Raw genomic sequence first — 21215 nt, 5'->3', positions numbered from 1 at the left:
TCCTAGTAAACCCTGACTAAATATCCAAAATCGCATAGTATTCGCGGCCCAAATATGATCTCTTCTTAGCCTGGGAGTGAAAGATCAAAGTGTAGTATTCTTTTCTGCAGATGTTGCAATCAAAATAATATGTAGGGGCAACCCCACATATCAGACCATTGCTCTTTAAGCAATCAGTTTTGGTCGATCTAGAGGAAACGCTTCATACCAATTGTCACTTTTGACCATGCCAGAGTGCTCCCTCGGGGGAGCTGGTTTCCCCTCCCCCTCCCCACATTTAAAAACGACTTTGTGTCTAATTTGCTATCATGGGGAAGCAAATAGATAAGAAGATCTCTTCGGTATGGATAAGTGGGTTCTCGACCATACCCAAAGGTCTCCCGCAGACTGGCGAGGGGAGGAGGAAGGTGTCTTACTTTTCTTTTGACAGTAGTGCTGTCCTGCATTTTAGTGGAACTGGTTCTCCAAAACCTCATTCTTTTAACCATTTTCTGAACAAAAGGAAACATACCAAACTATTTTTACACATTTACAAGGTCTCTGGAAAAAATAATTGCGATCCAGTAGATATCTGCCTGCTGATGCAATTATCTACCTATATAAGAGCCAAGTAGATCCAAGTATGGAGTATTGCTGTCACATCTGGGCAGGAGCTGCTAGGAAGACTTATCCTGCCTTGACAGAGTTCAGAATAGACGCGTAGTCTAGTGGGGATGCTCTTTTCTCTTCCCTGTAACCTCTTTCTCACAAAAGAGACGTTGCGAGCCTGTCTCAGTTTTATCGTTAATTTCATGGCAATTGCTCGTCTGAGCTCCAATCTATGGTTCCCACTACGCCAAACATTCATGAGAAACACTCGTTTGGCTGTAAACACTGTCAATAATTTCCCGCACCCTTTATCTGCGCCCTAACCTAAACGTAGATTCCATGAACAAAGTTTCTTTCTTAGAACTGCATACATGTGGAACTCTTCTGTTTACCTGCTTACCAGCTGACTACAATATGGTCGTCTTCAAGTTCTTGATGAGCCGTTCCCCTTAAGTAATTCAATTTATTAAATGTACACTTCTAACGATAAATATGACATTGTCCTTTTGACCAATGTGCACTCTTTAACCCTTATCCTCGAGTGGCTTCTGGGCCTTGATAAGTGATGATTAAATATAAAAAAATTTCCATATTTAAAAAATTTTTCTTGAATATTTTTTTACATTTTCAATAAGATTATCACAGATTGGATTGCGGGCCAGATCTAGCCTGCCGTCCGTAGTTTGGAAACGCCTGATTTAGAAAGATGAACCCATTCAAACGATAAAACGTGATCCTAATTATTTCTATCTTTTATTGTAACAGTATTATTTAACTCGTTTTATAAGTTTCATCAATCGTTTAGTCTACCTTCTACCTCCAACATTGCATTCTGATTTCCATGTACGGACACTGGCCCCAGGCCGGAGTTCAATACCTATAGTGACGTCTTATTCGATGTATTATATATCTTTCGATTGAATTTGTAATATCTATACTTGTTTATTTTATGTATTGTATGTTTATCCATTAACAGCAAAGATACTCGAAGGGCGACAAAGGAACCAAAGGCGAGAAAGGAGAGAGGGGGCCACCAGGTCTGCCACCAATGATATCACCACCACCTCCACCACCACCATCGAGGAAAGGTAGATGAATGAGTGATTTTTTTTTATTTTATTTTTTTTAATTTTTACTCTTTGTCACATCTAACAAGGCATATTGCAACTTGGGCATAAGGGACTAATGTTGAGACCGTGTCTTACAGGAGACTGTGGGGAGTTGAGTAGCGAGATGTTTGTTGCCAGCACATTTAAACTTCTGAAGGTTAGTAAAGTCTACTAATCTGAAGGGAAAAAAAGAAAGATTTCCGGCATCTAGGGACATCAACAGTGAAGGGGTGGGATTTTGCTGTTTTTCAGGTTAGTCTGGAGTATGTAGATCGAGGAGACATACATACTATTAGTTTATCATAGCGCATTCCATAAAGTACATGTAAAGTCAGGGATCCAAAATTGCAACGATGGGCCTGAAGTTGGAGCTTAGCCAATAGTGTGGGACTTTTTTGGATTCTGAATGTGAGGAACTAGTTGTAGATACACCAGCCCAGATGTAGAAAAAAAATACCCCAGATATGGTGAACTTGTGGCCTTGTAACGGTATGATACTCTATGGTGCGAGTAAGAGTACTTTTTCTAGCATGTTATTGGGAGTTTGCCTTCTTTGCAGCATGGTATCAATGTATTTGCTCCAATCTATGTTGTCTGTGAATGTTAAACTAAGGAGTTTGAATGATGAGTTCTTAGGTAGTGTTATTTATCATGGTAATCGACAGTTGGGGAGGTTTGCATTTGTAGTTGTTAAAGCAAAGAAGCTAAGTCTTAGCTGTATTAAATGTTACCAAACATTTACAGCCATATTCCACCTCAGATTGAAGGTCGTTTTCTAGGGTTTCTGCCATTGCCTTGAATATGTATGCATTCCTTTTACTCTCATGTCTATTATGGACTGTTGTGCCATCAGCAAATATATCCATGTCGGAGACAATTTAACTATTTATGAATATCAGGAATAATAAAGGTCAAAGAATCCACATCTGGGGCACACGCGTATTGATTTCATGTTGTTTAGACATGTGGCCATTGAAGACAACCTGAACGTTTCTTTTGTCTAGGAAGGATCTGATTATTTTAAGTATTTGTCAAAATATATATAGATAGATATATCAAGAATTGTCTAATCTATTCCCTGCTTCATTTGTTCCAGCTCGTTTGACTCGTCGGTCTAGTGGTCTCCATCAGTTCGCTGTTTTGATACCTCATGAGAATACAGATATCTATTCCAGTAGCTTGTTTCCAAGAACTGCAAGCTTGTGGAACTCTCTTCCTGCTCACTGTTTCCCCCTACTTTTAACCTTGGTCTTTTCAATGCTGAGGTCAATAGGCATCTCCTGTCTCTGCTATAATAATCTTTCTTTCTTGTTAGCTCCTTAAATTAGGTGGTTTTACATCTTGTCTGGAGTGATTTCGATTAAAAAAAATTATAACTCTTCGGTAGAATTGCATCAAATTGGACATGAATTACTTTGGGGTTGTGATAAGTATTAGTAGTAGTATGAACAGTGTTAGCATTAATAGTAATAGTAGTATCATCAGCATTTAGTAGTAATGTACTGAATACGACGATGACGACTATTCGAAACAGCTTAAAAGCCGCTCTCTGGGTGGCCTTTTAATATGGGTCTGTCATTTGAGATCCTGACACTTGTTTCTGTTAAGCAAGTAAGCCAAATCGACACCTGGACTTAAATCAAATATATCCTTGGCAGATAAATATATTTACATAACTTAGACGTGCGCCCGTCCCTACGGGTCTGTGATGGACGACTCATTGGTTGAAAATGCACTTCGACAGGAGACTTATTTTTTCTTTTGTTTGTTTATAGGTATACGTTTTAAAGGTTTTCACCTACTGTCACCATGGGCGCATATATTAGTTCGAACCAGTCTTTTTTTCAGCACCCCCTCCTAGTTTGGATAGTAATTTTATCCGTTTTCTATGTGCAGGTGAACCTGGCGTACCTGGAGCCAGCGGACTTCCTGGAGTGATCGGACAGAAGGGTCAAAAGGGTGAACCCGGTGGTCACAGTGGTTCCACTGTTGCTGGCAGTAAAGGAGAAAAGGGAGACAAAGGAGGCGTCGGAATGAAGGTAATTATCACCGTTTACATTTTATTTATAACAAGTTGCATGTACCCGATGTTGTCCGGGAGTCTTTTTACACCAATTTTTATTTAACTTTCTTCCTCTTCTTTTAGGATCTCACAAAAACACATTATGATTTCATTTTTACTCTTTAATCTATCTATATTTATCTAAGTCTGTCTGTCTGTTCCACTGGTTTTCTGAAACTACTTGGTCGATCTGGCTGAAATTTTGCATGGATCTTTACTGTGATAAGGTACAACGAATTAAGTATTATGGTATACGTTTGATGAAATGTTAAGGATTAATAGGGATTAGTCACTAGACTATTACATTTATTGTAAATGTGTTCTGGGAAACATCTGCGCCGATCTGGCTGAAATTTTGTATGAACCTTTGTTATAAGGTGTTGTGAACTAAATATTATGGTATCCATTTGATGCACAGTTAGAGATTATTAGAAATTAGTCACCACAATAACAGATTTACTCTAAAATTTTCTAGGAAAGTACTAAGCCAATCTGCTTGAAATTTGGTATGAACCTTTGCTGTGATCAAATGCAGCAAAGTACGCCTTAGGTATCCGTTCGATGTATAGTTAAGAATTGATAGTAATCAGCATTTAATATAAAATGAGTCCAAATTTAATCATAGTTAACGGAGTATAAAATTTGCACGTTAAAGACGGGAAAAAGTCTAATCTATGCTCTGGTAATTTAACGTTCGTGCGTACGTTATCACCTACTACCCTTTTTTAAAGATTGTTTGATCGCTAAAAATGCAAGGCAAAATTTTAACATTCTAAAACAAATTCTGTGTTTGTAGTGTTGCTAGTGCTCCTCCAACTGAACTTCTAAGATCTTTATTTGATCTCAGAAATTCAGTTAGGGCGGGGCGCCACTAGCATGAAAAATTATAAGGTTGGTGCAAAAAATGATGCCGTTTTTTGACGTATATATAGATATGATAAAAAACGACATTATTTCTACATCAACCTGATGCTTAAAAACACAAAAACATGAGCCAGGTAGGTGTGAATGTAGGTTTTATTAGCCGCGGTAACATTTATTCCTTGTATACTTGAATTTTTTAACTTCTTTTTCGTTTGTTGGTCTCTTTTCCCCCCTGTAACCAACAAGACATATTCTGAAACAACATTACTTTTGCACACGATTAGTCAGCGTTATTCTTTTAAGCACGACAGCATTGTAGAAAAAATGGAGAATACAACTATGGAATTTCCACAGATGCCGCTCGTAAATAATAGACTAGGCGTGTCAAATCGGCAGTCAGACCGATAAAGATAGCGGAGTGCTGATTCCGTGACGAATGCAGAGAGGAGAAACTAGTTGCGTAGTGCCAGCCTTGTGCGTGAGCTCATGAATGAAGCTCAGAATGTGATTTTTTACTTTAAGTCATTGCAATTTGTTCTCGTTACGTCGGCTATAACCGAGTAGCAGTGTCAATTAATATTGACCAGTGGCGCAAAGGATAAGAGCGTTGATTATAATCAGTTCGAAGAGCCAGTTATCTGAAAGTTAATCTTTTCAACGGACGACAATAACTAAAAAAAGACAATAATTAATATAAGATATCCTAAAATTAACCGTCTATTTTGAAATATGAATTATTGGAAAGATGTATGTGAATGTCGAATGGTAACATCGGCCGAAACGCTGTGAAAAGGAATGGTACGGAGCATTCGATTAATGTGCTCAAAACTGTCGATTTTGCAGCGACTCTACGCGTCTTCTGTCTTACGAAATAACTTTCTTTTCATAACCCGACCATCTTTTTTATCTCTGTCTTCATTTCTAATAATTAGGTTTTAAGGATATCAGGAAATAAGCAAAACAAAAGGAACACCGATTAATGTTCGACGCATGTGGCCTCTGTAAAAAAACAAATATCAAAACCGAGTGGTTTGGTTTTTCGCAACAATGTCGATTTTTTTTTTTTTTGTTCATATGTGGAAAAACTTATTTTAAGAAGGTGGGTTATATAAAATATTAATTTTTAATATAGAGAGCGAGTTTGTTTTCGTTTTATTTATTTGCAAAACTTTGAACAAACAAAAACGGAAATTATATAGTAATATCCTTCAGTTCTCGTTTTAAAATTAGTTCATTATCTACGATAATTCGATTTACATTTAAATTATTATAATTCTAATAAATTTTAAACATTTATTTCTTTTAAAGGGAAATAAATCTGTTACATTTTAATCTTCTCTCTCTATATAAATAAAATGAACTCATTTTTCCCCGTCTGATTTTGACATTAATAGGATTAAAAATCAAGATATTTCATGCAAATATAATATGCACAAACGGCAGAACAATATCTGAGGTGTGTTATAGGCTTATTATTTCTCAAATTCCTCGATAATCTTAGATTTCTATACTTTTTCTGCTGCGAAGTCACGGCCAAAATCGGTTAAGATCAATGGAAGTGGTAAAATATTTTCTCTCTAATAAATTCCTCCTCCTCCTGCCACCACTTAACACCGTTTGGGGATCGTTCACAAGGAACAGTTGAGAAGAGAACACCGGTTTGGCTTCGTAGTTCTTTCATGTGAAGTTATTTAAAATCACAAAACTAAGCTGCAGTGCTCTGTGGCGTAGTGGTTAGCGTGCTGGACAATTCACATTATGTTTTCACGTTCGCGCCGACCTACCGTAGTCGTTTGTTTTTTTGTTTTTTTTTCCTAAACAACTGGAATGGACTTTTCTTGGTGGCCGAACTGTTAACGTTGCAGATGTTTTTTTGTTTTTTTTTTCACACTTTATTTTCCTACTTTTACTCATGACTCCGGGTTTGATCCTTCCTACTTACCTACCATAACATTTTTTAAAACTCCCCCCCCCGTCCCGGAAACAAACACTCGGGTAACGCCGGGTACCCCCGCTAGTATTATATATAGTCGATGCGTGAGAAGATTGGGCAGAATATGTTCAACTCAATTAATAAGCTGTTAAAATTAACTGACACCTCGTTGAGCATGGTTATACAGTAGAATTTAGTCTTTTCTGTAGACTAATGCTTATTATGTTGAGACCGTGTGAGATCATGAAAGTTAAGCAATGTTGAGTCTGGCCAGTGCTTAGATGGGTGACCATTTGGGAATATTCGGTGCTGGATGAAATGTCCCTTCCTAGTCGTCTTGCAAACCTAGGACTGGTTTAAAAAATGTACAACAACAGCGAACAGTTTTTGTCTGTTTGTTGTGATCAGCCCCAACTAGACACTCACAGGCGATAACAGATGAATTTCAGATTTTACAGCTTTCAACGTCGATCAGATACGCTGCTACGCTGCAGTCTCTTGTTTATGCCATCGATTTGCTATCAAAGTTTCGCCCGAATGTAATCTCTCTCTCTCTCTCTCTCTCTCTCTCTCTCGCTCTCTCTCGCGCGCGCGCACACACACAGATATACAAACGCACACACAAAAAAAAAAACGATGTCATCGTGTTGATGATTTTAAGGTTTTGGGAAACATTTCGCGATCTATCTTGGTTGTTGCTGTGATACTATCGATGTCCCCCACCTCAATAATAAGTGTTAGGAATCTTTTAAAACGAGGAAAAATACAACAATAAAAGAAGAGGAAATAAATTAATCGGCAGACCAATAATATAGGAAATTGTTTACCAAGTTATACAAAGGAAACGAAAATACGATTGTTAATCAAGGTGTTGCAGTGAGCTGAAACAAAGGACCGAACAATGAAGGTCAATATGTCTAGAGTTAGTTTACAGTCAATTTTAGGCGTGACAATAACATTTACGACAGTTGATGGACAGGCTTTTGTTCGCCACAGTTTAATGCATTTTGAGTTAGACGTAGTAGAAAGCAGTTCATGACTTGGACCAGATCAGGAAAGGTTTAGGAGATCGAGATGATCTCTCTCACACACACACACACACACACACACACACACACACACTCACACACACAGAGCAACTGTGCATTTTATATACATGTCAATCCGTGCCCTCAATGTAAGAGACGACAACACGACCAGAAGACAAGACGAATAAGAAAAAGACCACAAAAACAACCTTGGGGTCGGCGATTGTTGAGTGAGCGGGGGTGCGCATGTGTCGCAAATTACTCGAAAATATCCATTTTTTGTATCACGTGACATTACAATACAGAAATGCGTCGTCAATGATGCCTTTGCTTTAATTAAGTTTATGCAGAAGGTCAAGTTTCCTGCCCCCTCCAGTTGCTTGAGGTGGTTCTGAACTCTTGGATGACTTATGTTTGACTTTATAGTAATTTTTCGAACAGTTGCACGTGAATCTGAGTCAACACACTTATTTTATTCATATTTGTTAGTTGCACGGGGGACGCGTGAAAGTACCTCTCTTAAAAATGCATTAAACTTTCGTATAGTCTGTAATAAGCTTCCGAGCGACGTTGCATTTCTTCGCTACTTTAAAAAAACGGCTAATTATTTTGCGCATAATGTGCGGGAACTTTCAGAACACCACTTTTTCCCTTAATTTCTGTGCCATTCTTGCAATAAAGCATAGTTTGGGAGATTTAATTTTTTACTGTTGTGTTATTTTCCAGGGTAACCCGGGTATTGGTCTTCCAGGTCCAAAAGGAGAAGCAGGTGAACGTGGAGCAGCAATCATCGGACCAAAGGTAAGTTTGGTTTTATTTATGCCGTTAAGTAAGTATGCGTATTATTATTTTAAATAACTTTTATTATTAATTTTTGTATTAATCATTAGACTATGCGATTACCTTCGGTTGTCCTATGTTATCGTCTTCACAATCTATTAAAAAATGAGAAAATAATTGAGAGCTATTGGGTACTGCCATGTTGAACTTTAAATTCTTTTCAATGGATTGTTCCAAAATGAAATACGATATCACGGATATAAATTGTCACGGTGGCTAAGTGGTTAACGATACGGAGTGACAATCTGGTTATGCCAAGTTCGTTTCACGTAAATACTTTTTTCAAACGCACATTTGATCTCTTTGGAAGGGAATAAATAAAATAAATTGTTCCGCTATCGCTTTAAATGTAGTATTTGTTTTACTTCAGGAATATTTAACCGACCAGTATTGCATAGTTGTCGCTTCGATGTTAGTTTGCCGCACACAAATTTGAAATTGAATATCTAACGCTACATATATTGTTTAACAAACATTGCAGCAAAAACTATTCTGAATGAGTAGATAGCCACCTACGACACACTTACAATCAAAGCGTTTGGTCGAATTCAATCGCTTTCTGGATATTAAGCCTGTACAAACGACTGCGTACCATCCTTGATTGAATAGTTTACTGGAGCGATTCTACAGACAGTTGAAAATGTCTCTCGCAAAATTACTCAACACAACCAACTGGGCTGATAATTTTCCTTTGATCAAATTATCGATTAGCTACCTTGACTTATTAGTATTGTTTGTATATAAGACAAGTGCTTTTTTATGTTAAAAAGCAATGAAATGAAACAAATATGCGCGTGTGTTATCATAATACACTCCTCAACTGTTTTGAAATGTTTTGGGTGTTGGAATGATAATGGGTAATAACGTAAACAATGGTTGCATGACTGGAGAAGTTGCGAGAGAAATAATTAAAAAAGAGTTAGTTATATATATATTTGGTAAAACTGGTAATTAGTAAAAACCTAAAGAGAGTGATCAATATTATTGCAGAGCAAATATGTGTTTTATTTTTTTATTACCGTTTTGTCTGTTTGGTTACATATGTTTCGGATGTTGGACCGTGTTTACGATCCAACAGCCTCGTTTTCTGTAAGGTCTGACGAGGCTGTTGGATCGTAAACACGGTCCAACATCTGAAACATATGTAACCAAACAGATAAAACGGTAATAAAAAAATAAAAGATATACAGTAGAACCCCGGGATACGACATTAAAATTTAATAACAAGTTTACAATTAGTTTTTATTATTCGACAGAATTCATTTGGTTGGGATTACCATATAAATAACAATATTTGTTTTTGGGGTTGCTTTTGTCTTGATTAGTAAACTTCTCCTCATACCTTTCTGATATATATATATATATATATATATATATATATATATATATATATATATATATATATATTCATGCAAAACAACTCTTTCGGCATGTTAAAATTCGGTACATTTTTTTACAGATTCGTTTCGTTATGCAGAAACAAAGTGCCTGCCGGCACAAACACACGATGTTGAGTCTATGAACTATTTTTTTTCTTGCAGAATTATATCGTCATGCATTGTCTTATCTAAGCAAAGAATTTCTAATTTTTCAGAAGAGTATACATACTGAAAGAAGGCGGTATTGACGTAATAATAACCGTTTGTTTCTGCATAACAAAACCGACCTGTAAAAATGTACCGAAATTTTAGCATGCTGGCGGAGCTGTTTTGCATGAAAAATAAGTATTTGGATCTTGTAATGAAACTATATTATTATTCTTTTAGACATGTTTTGTTGTCCTATTTAACATATATTAAGCTTCTAAACAAATAGGATTGGTATAGACAATGAATGAAATATAATTCGAAAAACGTATTTTACCAAATATATATATATATATATATATGTTTTTGCGATACGTTTACAATTATTACGAAAGTGCATTTTTACCTAAATGTGAGTTGGGAATAATTTTCCCTTTTAACCAATTTGTACCCCCACATGGGGAGCGGTATATATATTGTTTTTTAAAATATAATTATCCACTGACACGTGTCAGTGGATAATTATATTTTAAAATAATGTGTGTGTGTGTTCGCTTTTGTATTTGATACTTGGTTCAGTTCGAAATTTCGTACAAGTTTCCGAGTTCGCTATAAAGATTCACAAATTCCAAAAGTTGCACCTGGAAAAAAGGCCGAAAGTTATATCGGCCGAAATTACAATCAAAATAAGGATAGTCGTTCAAATATTCCAAATAAAACTTAGCAATCCTTATTTCAAAAATTCTTTTTTTTTTATAGGGCGAACCCGGCGACAGTATCCCAGGTGAGAGAGGCGCACCCGGAATAATCGGTCCCCGAGGACTTCCCGGTCCACCCGGACCTCCGGGAAGAGGTGGCATGTCAACACTTATCGATTCGGATTCATCTGGTGATTATGAGTACAGTGGCATGAGAGGGGCAACCGGTCCTACAGGACCACCAGGTCGACCTGGATATCCTGGAGAACCCGGTCGGGCTGGTGCTGATGGGAAACGTAAGTCGTTTTTGGCGTTTTTTTCTGGTCATTCCCTCTCTTCTTTCCCAGTCTATTTAATATAATCGCAAGAGTGTTCGCAAATGGGTCGGGAGATCGTGATTTAATCCTCAGTCGAGTCATACGAAATACATTGTGGAACGATAAAATTGTCGCCTCCTAAAGAAAACAACACTACAGCTTTATTTTAAAACTTTTATTGAAAAAAGTAAATTCAGGTAACTTATATAGTAGAGCTGACATTTATTCAATGTAGCAGTCTTCAGCCTCAATCACTGCCTTGATATGGGTTCGGAACTGGAAGCATGACTTTTCCACAGGCGCCGGTGGGAGCTCGGTGAATACTCAGCGATGGTGGTAATCAGGCTGGGTTTGGTGTTGTGGGAGGTTATGTTGGTGATGTTCTCAACGTATGACCAAACGAAGTTGTCCAGCGGGTTCAGGTCGGAAGCGGTGTGGAGGGGGGCAGTAAAAGAAGGCTACAAAGTCGTAGTAATTTTTCTCTAAAGCCAAGCCTCGATATCTTTGGACTTGTGGGCTGGCGCCGAGTCCTGATGCCACATCCTGAAGCTGCCAGCGGCCACCTGATTGCATCAGGGGATCACCACACTCTACCGCACATCCAGCACACTTGGTATTGACTTTCAAGCCCACGTCGAAGATGGCATGATGTGTCCCTTACTTGAAACCACACCAAAGATCATAACCGTGGCCGGAAACTGTTTTCATCATCCTGGGCACACCCTCACGCGTTGAGCCATCCAGATTTGCATTTTGATGGTGCTGGCAAGGTCCTGTTGTCAAAACTTGAATCGGTAGAGAGCATGAGTTGTACAGCGGTGCATCTCCGATCTCGCTCGTTGTGTCACTTTCAGGCATGATGGAAGACTCCTAACGCTGTTGGAATTTGTACACAAGTGGCCTACTATTAGAAGGTCTGCAATAAAACAAAGAAAATCGGTTTTCATCAAACGGAAATGGAATCATGTCGCCTTTTCTATGGCGACAATTATATCGTTCCACCCCCTACTTTAAAAAATGGTACTATATGCTCCTTGCTAAACACTCAGCATTATAATGGGCAGATCAAGGGCAAGTAAAGTAATCTTTGAAATACAGTGGTGTCCTCCCCTACACCTTTGTGTAGCAGCTAATGAAAAGGGAGCCTTTAGATCGCACTCGACTATAGTCGGTGGTTCAGCTTTGATTTTCTTCTTCTTCCTACCCCTCTCATCTTCCATATTCTAACATTTACTATCCATCCCTCCTTATACTTCATTTTTCTTTTTTCCTCCCAGATATCATACTCTTTCTTCTAACCTGTTTTTCTATCTTTATCATTTTATTCACCCACTTTTCGCTCCTATATTTTTTTTCTATTCTTCTCTTCGTGAACCTGCTCCTTTTTTTTCTATACCTCTTTGTTATTGTTTTCCTAGTTTGCTTGTAGCACGCTTGGGAGGTACGACAAAAAAGCAGAACAGCTTAATAGCATTAAACCACTGCCTTTCATTCTCTGTTAGTTTTGCTTATCTCTTTCTTATTGTTCACTATCTTTCGTGAAACTTTGATTAAATAAAATTGGAAATACTTAAGGTCACTGATTACAACTACGTCCGCAAATAATAATCGAGTATTTATTAATTAATAAAAGCCCTTTTTGTATAAAACAAGTTTTGAGTGCTCTACACCAAGATTTAAAGAAAGATCATCGCGAACAAACTCGGTCGAATCATAAGACTTAAATCTTTTCCATTTTATACACTCGTTTTCCGCACTTATACTTTTTTCTATTCTTCTCTTTGTAAATTGACTCTTCTTTTTCTATAACTCCTTATCTCTCCTTTTCCTGGTTCGCTTGTACAACGAAGTTGTAAGCATAGGATACCAGAGGCAAATATGTGAAATAAATATCATCGATAAATACGGTCTGATTGCAAGAGATAGACATATACACACCTCCAGACATATACACACCTCCAGACATATACACACCTCCAGACATGTACACACCTCCAGACATGTACACACCTCCAGACATATAAACACCTCCACATATACACACCTCCAGACATATAAACACCTCAATACTGGAAGCCTTTGTTCAGTCTCGAAACCATACAGTACAGATGGTTTATAACAAGTAAAATCTTTTTTTGGACCGATCGATCGTGTAAGGCAAAATATTCATTTCAACTTTCCGACCCTCCCTCTTTGGGTTGAGCACTTTGTAAATATAGTTTCACCTGACGCGTATTTAAGCAATTAAGCGAAGCCCAGTTTGTTTGTAAACAAACTGACAGTTTGAGCACTGTGCGACGGGCAAATGCTAATTTAATAGGCATTTGAGGAGAAATATTTACGGGCACTGATTCTTGATCCGATGGTTAGAGCTGCCGACCGTAGGTTCGATCCATGGCTGGGAAAATGATGGGTTGTGATACAACGAAACAGTTCTGTATGTGGATGACTAATATATATATATATATATATATAATGTGTGTGTACATATGATAACCCTGTAAGGTAAGGTAACTGCGTGTGTATATTATGTGTGTGTGTGTGTATATTATGTGTGTGTGTGTGTGTGAAACGGCACTAACTCTATTTGGGTTTAATCTGTTTCCTCCGGTTATGAGGAAGTATGAAATTCACAAGCGGTCCCCAGTCACATGTATATCCCCGTTAGGGGAGATGTCGATGTTAGGTTTTTTTACAACTCTTGCAGGGAGATGTCGACGTCCTCCTGCATAAAGCGCCTGTAATTCGCAAATTGGTCACCCATTTTAGTAATAACTAGGTTCAACGTTGCTTAACTTCGGTAATCTGACGGGAACCGGTGTATGAACGTGATTATGTCGTATATCGTGTAATTATGATGCAAGAGTTGTGCAATCTCTATCCACACCTCCCCTGAATCGGCACTGTTGAGTCCAGTGGCAAGGAGAGGGCCATAACGAATGGAACATACGGCACCTGGAATTTTCAAATGGTCACCCACTTTAGTACTGATCAGGCTCAACGTTTCTTAACTTCGGTGATCTAGCGGGAACCCGTATGTCAGCTTGATTATGCCGCAATATTATCACTTCATAATACACATGTACTCATTAATTAAAACAAAAACACCCCAATAACAACTGAAAGAACTAATAAAAAGGAAAATATATACATTTTAATTCACATTTTCTATTTCCTCTTTCGAGATACTCTGTCTGTCCTTATTACACAATATATTTTACTTTTCTTCCACCATATTAACGTCTAACATTATAGCAAAGTGTTTCATTATCTTCCCCAGAATGAAAATAGTTCTCGCCTAACCGAATATTTTCCAATTTCAGCTGGGATCAATGGCCGACCTGGAGAACCTGGACGAGACGGACTCAAAGGAGAAAATGTAAGTTGAATAAAAATATTTTATTTAACTTTTTTCCAGATTCGAAAGACAATGGATATATCCTGTAAGGGTGTCTGGGTGTGAAGTCGATAGTAACGCAAGTGTTGCGCAATCTCTAACCTTTATCAACTGAACCAGCATTGCTTCTGTGGGTGGCAAGAAGTCCAGAACGATTAGGAAATGGTGCTTAAATAAACAGAGGATTAGTGGCATTATTTCGAAGTTTTCGTTTTCCATTGACTACTTGCACCAGTGGGGCTTGAGAGTCTCGTTTACTCTACTATTTTACTTATAGCTGGAGTCCCAACAAAACTTTAAACCTGCACGCTGAGGCTATTGTTTGCACTTGTAACTATTATACCACGCTATTTAATCTATATACTAATACGGTAAGGCAATTTCATATTTGTACGTCATCATCTACCCCCTCCCCCATTTTAAAAGATCGCTTGATCGCCGAAGATACAATGAAAACAGTTTTTTTATTCGTTTTATTTATTCATTTGAAGAATACTTCTTTGGCAAAAAAATATATAAATAAAACAGTAGATGTATGTTTGTGTGTCTAAATTTTTAATTGATGAACTTTAAAACTACTAGTCACATAACACTGAAATCATACACTACGGATGGTTTATGATAAGTAAAATCTTTGTTTGGATCGATGAATAACGTGTAGAGCAATTGGAAATGCAAAATGTTCATTTCAACTTGTCGACATATTCGTGTGTGTATGTATATGTGTATATGTGTGTATATATATGTATGTATGTGTGTATATAGGTATGTGTGTATATATGTTTGTGTGTATATATGTTTGTGTGTATATGTGTGTTTGTATATATGTATGTGTGTGTATATATATATGTGTGTGTGTATATATATATATGTGTGTGTATGCATGTGTATATATGTGTGTGTGTATATATGTGTGTCTGTATGTGTATGTATATATGGATATGTATATGTGTGTATGTATGGATATATATATATATATGTATGTATGTATGTATGTATATACTAGCAGATTTCGTATTTATTTATTTATCACATCAATGCAGATTTTGTATTTATTATTATATTGGACCCAATGTATATTACTGATTATTTTTTTTTTTAATGGCTTGTGCGCCACAACCGAGAATCGAAACCAAAACGTTTAGCTTATGATTTACTTTTTCCTTTGACGTTAATGCCTGAGCTATGAAGATATGTTTGCTGCAAGGCTAAAAATTAAAACACGAAACAAAAGCTATTACGTTACGCATGCATATTCGTTATGCCGTCGTTCGACCTTCACCTTGCAAATTCCATTTTTACAATGTTCACACTTTTGCACCGATTTTCCCCGACTAAATCCCAAATCTGAATGCAATATGAATACTATTTCCAAAATAACTAGTTTCAGCATTAAATAACTCGAAAAGGGTTGATATGCCGTAAAACAAAACAACCAAACCAAACCTTTTCCAAACGGCAGTAATACGTGACTGAATAGATTCTACTAACCTTCTTGTCATCCCACATCCACCCAATTAAATATGACATTCTCTTGTCTTTTTTTAGGGCCGACCAGGATATCCCGGTGAACCAGGCATCATGGGACAGAAAGGAGAGCCAGGACGAGACGGATCGAATGGCATTCCCGGTGCACATGGACCCCCAGGGCCACCTGGACCACCCGGTCGTCCAGGATCAGTTGGACGGGTTATTGAGACTGATGATTCTGATAGTTTGGTAAGGAGTTCAATTCCATCCTTAAATGTGATAATCATATATTTTTTTTAATTATTATTATTATTATTATAGTATGATTACTTCTATGTATGAAGTTGGTACAAAAGTATCGCCGATTTGTGGGAGGGGCATTTTAAAACATTGTAATGTGTTTTATTATGATTGCAACACATCACCATTATTAATTTATATCTGTTTCTTTCAGATTATTAAAGTATCATTAATATTTATTGCAACATTCACATCCATGTTGACCCGAAAAAAAAAACCTCTAGTCAACAGAAAAGAAGTCGTCTTCCATCATGATAATGCTTGTCTTCACACGGCACTACCGATCAAAGATCTAAGAGAATTTGATTGGGAAATCTTTCTCCATCCTACATATTCTCGGCCCTGTCGGTGGGGCATTAGAATACACCGACTTCCCCTCTGCAGAGGGTAAAAGTTCCTCAATGGGGGTCCTGGATATGACCTTAAACTATATCCAGTGGTGAGGCCCCAGCTTGCGGGCTTTGGGGAGTGTGGAACCACCCTTTGATTGCCATTGCTCTCAGGTCCACTCTGACTCGGAGTGGTAGTACCTGTTAGGGTTCCAACTATGGGTTAAATAGAAACCGACTTGAAAACAGCAAATATATTCTATTAAAAGTTTTTTTCTTTAAAATCTTTGGATTCGGCATTAAATAATCCGAAAAGGATTGATATGCCATAAAACAAAAACAACCAACCAACCAACCTACCTAGCACCCTCGCATTATTACTTATTTCGAGAATTACAAAACCATGTAAACTGTCTGAGGTTAACATCACGAGGGAATATTGAATATTAGTTAGATCCATAGATCACATTAAAGCCTTGAGATATTTATAAGTTCGTTGACAGATGGAATCAAATTATAGCGAGCAATTGTCGTTATTATTATTATTATTATTATTATTATTTAAAAAAAAACACAGCTTTCATTTTTTAAGATGAAATCGGCAAAAACTTTTCCACCGATCTAATATAAAATGTATTTTTAAAAAGCGACAAACTTTAAAATGGCAATTTTATTTTCTTTTAATTGCAGAATAGCAACTATCGGTAATTTTGAATTTTTTTTTTCTTTTTTTTTTTTACACAGTGATCACCACTTATCAAGGCCCGGAAGCCACTCAGGGATAAGGGTTATTGCAAGTACATTACGTTAGTGTGGATATTTGATGAAGTGTTTACTTAAGGGGGCGGTTCATTAGGAATTTGTTAACGTTGGACTTGAAGACATCCAAGTTGTAGTCCGGTGGGAAGCAGGCAGACGGAACAGAGTTCCACAGGCGTGCAGTTCTAAGAAAGAAGCTTTGTTCATGGAATCCGCGTTTTGATTTAGGCACAGATATAGAGTGGGGGAAATTTTTCACAGTGGATTCAGCTAGACGGGTGTTTTTAGTGAAAGACTGGCGAGGGGGGGATCAGAGATTGGAGTTCAGACGAGCACCTGCCATGGAAATAACGATAAAACAAGGATAGGCTTGCAACGTCTCTTCTGTGGGAGAGAGGTTGCAGGGTAGAGAAAAGGGCATCCCCCACTAAGCCACGAAGTCTATTTTGTACTTTGTCAAGGCAGGATAGGCTGTTTTTAGCAGCTCCTGCCCAGATATGGCAACAGTATTCCGCTTGGTTTGGCATATCATTGAAAGAAAAATTGGATGAACGAATAATTTCACGAAATTGACCTGTCAACTAGTCACTGCATTCGTACGATTTAAACCCATTAGATTATTTTCTGTAGGGATATGAAAATCTCCATGTCTATGTTGATAAACTAGATGCAATAAACCACTTGGGGGACAACAATTGACGCGCTATTGCCGCAATAATTCAATACATACAGTTTTTAAAATTAGATCTCTGGATTACATGATATAAACACTAGCAGCAGAGGCCATATGACTGAAATCGTATTTAAATCATAAAACTAAAAATCACATATTGGAATAAACTACGTATTTATATGATAGAAATATATTTTTGTGATTCATTTTAATTTAAAATTTGTCGCCTGTAAAAGAAACGCCTTATACTTCTAATTTATCTACACAATATATTTGCATTAAATAATTAATTAAAGCAAAGAGACATTGTTTTTCTTTTGGGTAAAAAAAAAAAATCGACTTTTGCTAACCTCATTGCGTGATGGATTTGGGACTGGCATTGCCCGGCTAAAAGGCTAAGAAAAATAATATAAAACTTAGTCATATTTACATTTGATTTTTCAATAGAATCTAAAAAAAAAACTATTTTATTGTTTTCGTTTTTTATTCATGATTTCAATAAATATTTCATTACTAATTAAAAAATATACTTTCATTCGCATTTAATAAAGTTAGGTATAGACGAAAAACAGATACGAGATTTGTCTGATAATTTTTATTTATACGGAAAGAAACGAAATTCATTTTTTATTATACTTCGTTACATGAAATAATAAAATTGAATAAAATATTTAAATGGTGGCTTTATTTCAGAAACTGAGATTTAAAGGCGAAATAGTTATTTTTATTAGTATTTTTTGGATTAAAAATAATTTGATTTTAAAATAACCCAAATTCGTTCTGATTCGTTAAATCCATTTGCCATTTTACAGTTGTCTGTAAACAACATAGTTTTTTTGGGGATGACAACACCATCGCGCTAACAGTTTCTTTACTACTTGATCTCGTATTAAAATGCTATTTTTTTTTTAATTCTGACCAGCAATATGTCTACTCTTGCTATCATATATATATATATATATATATATATATATATATATGTAGTCATCGAAAGACAGTTTTGACAATTGTGAATATTTATTATTATTCTTCTAAATATTTACCTTTGTATTTTTTTTCTTTTTGTAGAGCATCGATGCCTCTGGTTATGGTGGCAGGGGTATCCCAGGAGAACCTGGCGTACCGGGATTTAAGGGTGAAAAGGTAAGACCAGAGGATAATCGCAATATATTAACATTATCTATATACCCATAAAGTTGAGCTTTTTTTCTCGCTCTAACATTCATATTAAAAGCCTACTTTTTAATTTAAAATTATAAAAATGAACTTCTTAATATATTCACACAAGCGACTACATGAAGATGAACTAATTAGAATATTTTTTAAAAAAAACGAGCATTAATTATTAATTTTTAATGGTTTCTTATTGGTTTAATATCGCTATTACGCTGAATTCTATTTATATAATTTCTAAATTCTGTATAATTGCGTAGATTTTAAGTTGCAGCACACGGAAATATATAAGTGGTCTTTGTCGGTGGGTGTGAAAAACTCTCCACCAAACTCCTCTTTGAATATTTTTTCTACAGAGTTGAAATTTAATAGGGTATTTGGACATGTAACACACTTTCGATTTGGTTTTTAGCCGGCAAAAATTGCTGCTAAGGAGTCAAAATTGAAAGAAAACAGTTGAGTGTTCGACTAAACATGTTTACATGCAAAAATCTATATTTATAAGTTAAACAACATTATATTTTAACTATTTTCATTGTGTGGCCACGACCCAGAGGCTAAGGAATGAGACTGGGGAGTTGTATGTCTTGATTTCGATTCTAGCTAAAGGCACCCTAGTCATTTTTTTCTTATAAGAGGTGGATGTAGTTTGCTATAAGCATTGTATAGTATGCAGTTAAATGAAATCTGTATAAGGCAGTATAATGCAGAGGTAACGGAAAGACACAAGCTGAAGCACGTGAGAAAGTTTTATTAATACAAATTATAAATACATGTGTACATATTCATATATTTCTTATACACATTATATTTATATTTGCACTGTTATTACCTGGGTAAGCCGTTCTGATCGGATGTCCGTGTTATATGATATTCCGAGAAAGATCTCTTCGTCAGATATTTATTTGACTTTGATTCAAACGAGCTGCTGTAAACAGTAACAGTCTCGCAGCAAACAATAGCCTGGAACGTGTTAATTAGCATTTTATATTATTTAATATATACATTTTAATATTTTGATATATTATAATTTTTCTTACTTTTGAAATCACTTCTATGTAATAGGTACAATATAATATAAAACGTCAAACGGCTGGAACAAGCTAAAGTGTATATATTTATTAAGCAGCACACATTTTCGTAGACGTGCAACAAACATGATTATACATACGTAATCGATGAACAGATAAATCGTTGCAGATAGACAGATTATACAACAATATCTCTTTGGTCCGTTTCTAAAAATGTATTTGAAGTAATTCAAGTAGGCTCCAATATTATGTGGTTAAGATTGCGAAAGTGAACGGCATAAAGGCGGGAGAAATTCCTTTTTAATTTGATAGCAAACCGTATTGCTAGAGGCAACTTATGAGAAAATCCAACATGGCTGCCAGATTATTTTTAATGATTTTCATCTGAAACGACAAATATAATTATATATAATTTTATTATACATGTGTATGCATGAGTCTAATGTTGCTCCTTCAAGGCAAAAAAGCTTGTCGTCATTATGACGACTCCATTGAATAATAAAAAGAACTTGGCGCGAACACTATTAAATAAACGCAAAATGTTGAAGCCCTTTTGTATATCATTTTTTTTATTCATTCATATAAACTATACCAGCAGGAAAAGCAGGATTAAATAAGAAATCTTATGTCCATCTGCATCCATCCAATGACATCGCATTACATTTTCCTCTTATGTTTTATATTTTATAATCTACATATCTATGAGATGAGAATGTGCGAGAAGACAGTTCTCAATCCATATACTCAATGAATTTTTGATCTGCAGACTTAGAATTTGATATATCGGATATTCAGACACGTGGAACACTTTTTAATAAGTTTTCATCCGGTGAAGAGGTCAAAATTAGTACGTGGGTTTCATCGGATTTTATGTTTGTTAACTGTTTGACGAATGCGCATGCATGAATCGTTCATATGAGAGATTCCTTATGTTAAGAATAAGTAGGGTTGCAAACACTTTTAAAGGCTATTAAGCTGATCGAATGGTTATCGCACTTGACTCGCTGGCTTTAGGTTTCGGTTTCGAGCTCTTTTTTTTCTTTTTTTTTTTGCTTACAAGAGGTGAACTGCTTAGACAAAAACATAATACTCGCATTCATATGTCTCAGTATATTTCT

General features: G+C 36.3%; 1 protein-coding gene across 8 annotated transcripts in view; it reads left to right on the top strand.

Annotated features, from left to right (window-relative positions):
* Positions 1-21215, top strand: part of LOC145248141 (uncharacterized) — a 568735-nt gene that overhangs the window by 444569 nt on the left and 102951 nt on the right. For all 8 annotated transcript variants that reach the window (XM_080109960.1, XM_080109956.1, XM_080109957.1 and 5 more), the window contains 7 exons: positions 1565-1676; positions 3594-3736; positions 8311-8385; positions 10710-10944; positions 14289-14344; positions 15911-16081; positions 18962-19036. In XM_080109960.1, the coding sequence (XP_079966086.1) occupies positions 1565-1676; positions 3594-3736; positions 8311-8385; positions 10710-10944; positions 14289-14344; positions 15911-16081; positions 18962-19036 (867 nt within the window). The remainder of the gene's footprint in view (positions 1-1564; positions 1677-3593; positions 3737-8310; positions 8386-10709; positions 10945-14288; positions 14345-15910; positions 16082-18961; positions 19037-21215) is intronic.

This window comes from Euprymna scolopes, chromosome 26 (genome assembly GCF_053919585.1).
Source record: "Euprymna scolopes isolate OS-2025 chromosome 26, ASM5391958v1, whole genome shotgun sequence".
Taxonomy (NCBI): Eukaryota; Metazoa; Mollusca; class Cephalopoda; order Sepiida; family Sepiolidae; genus Euprymna; species Euprymna scolopes.
Note: the sequence above shows the minus strand (reverse complement) of the source record. Positions and strands in the feature narration are given on the sequence as shown.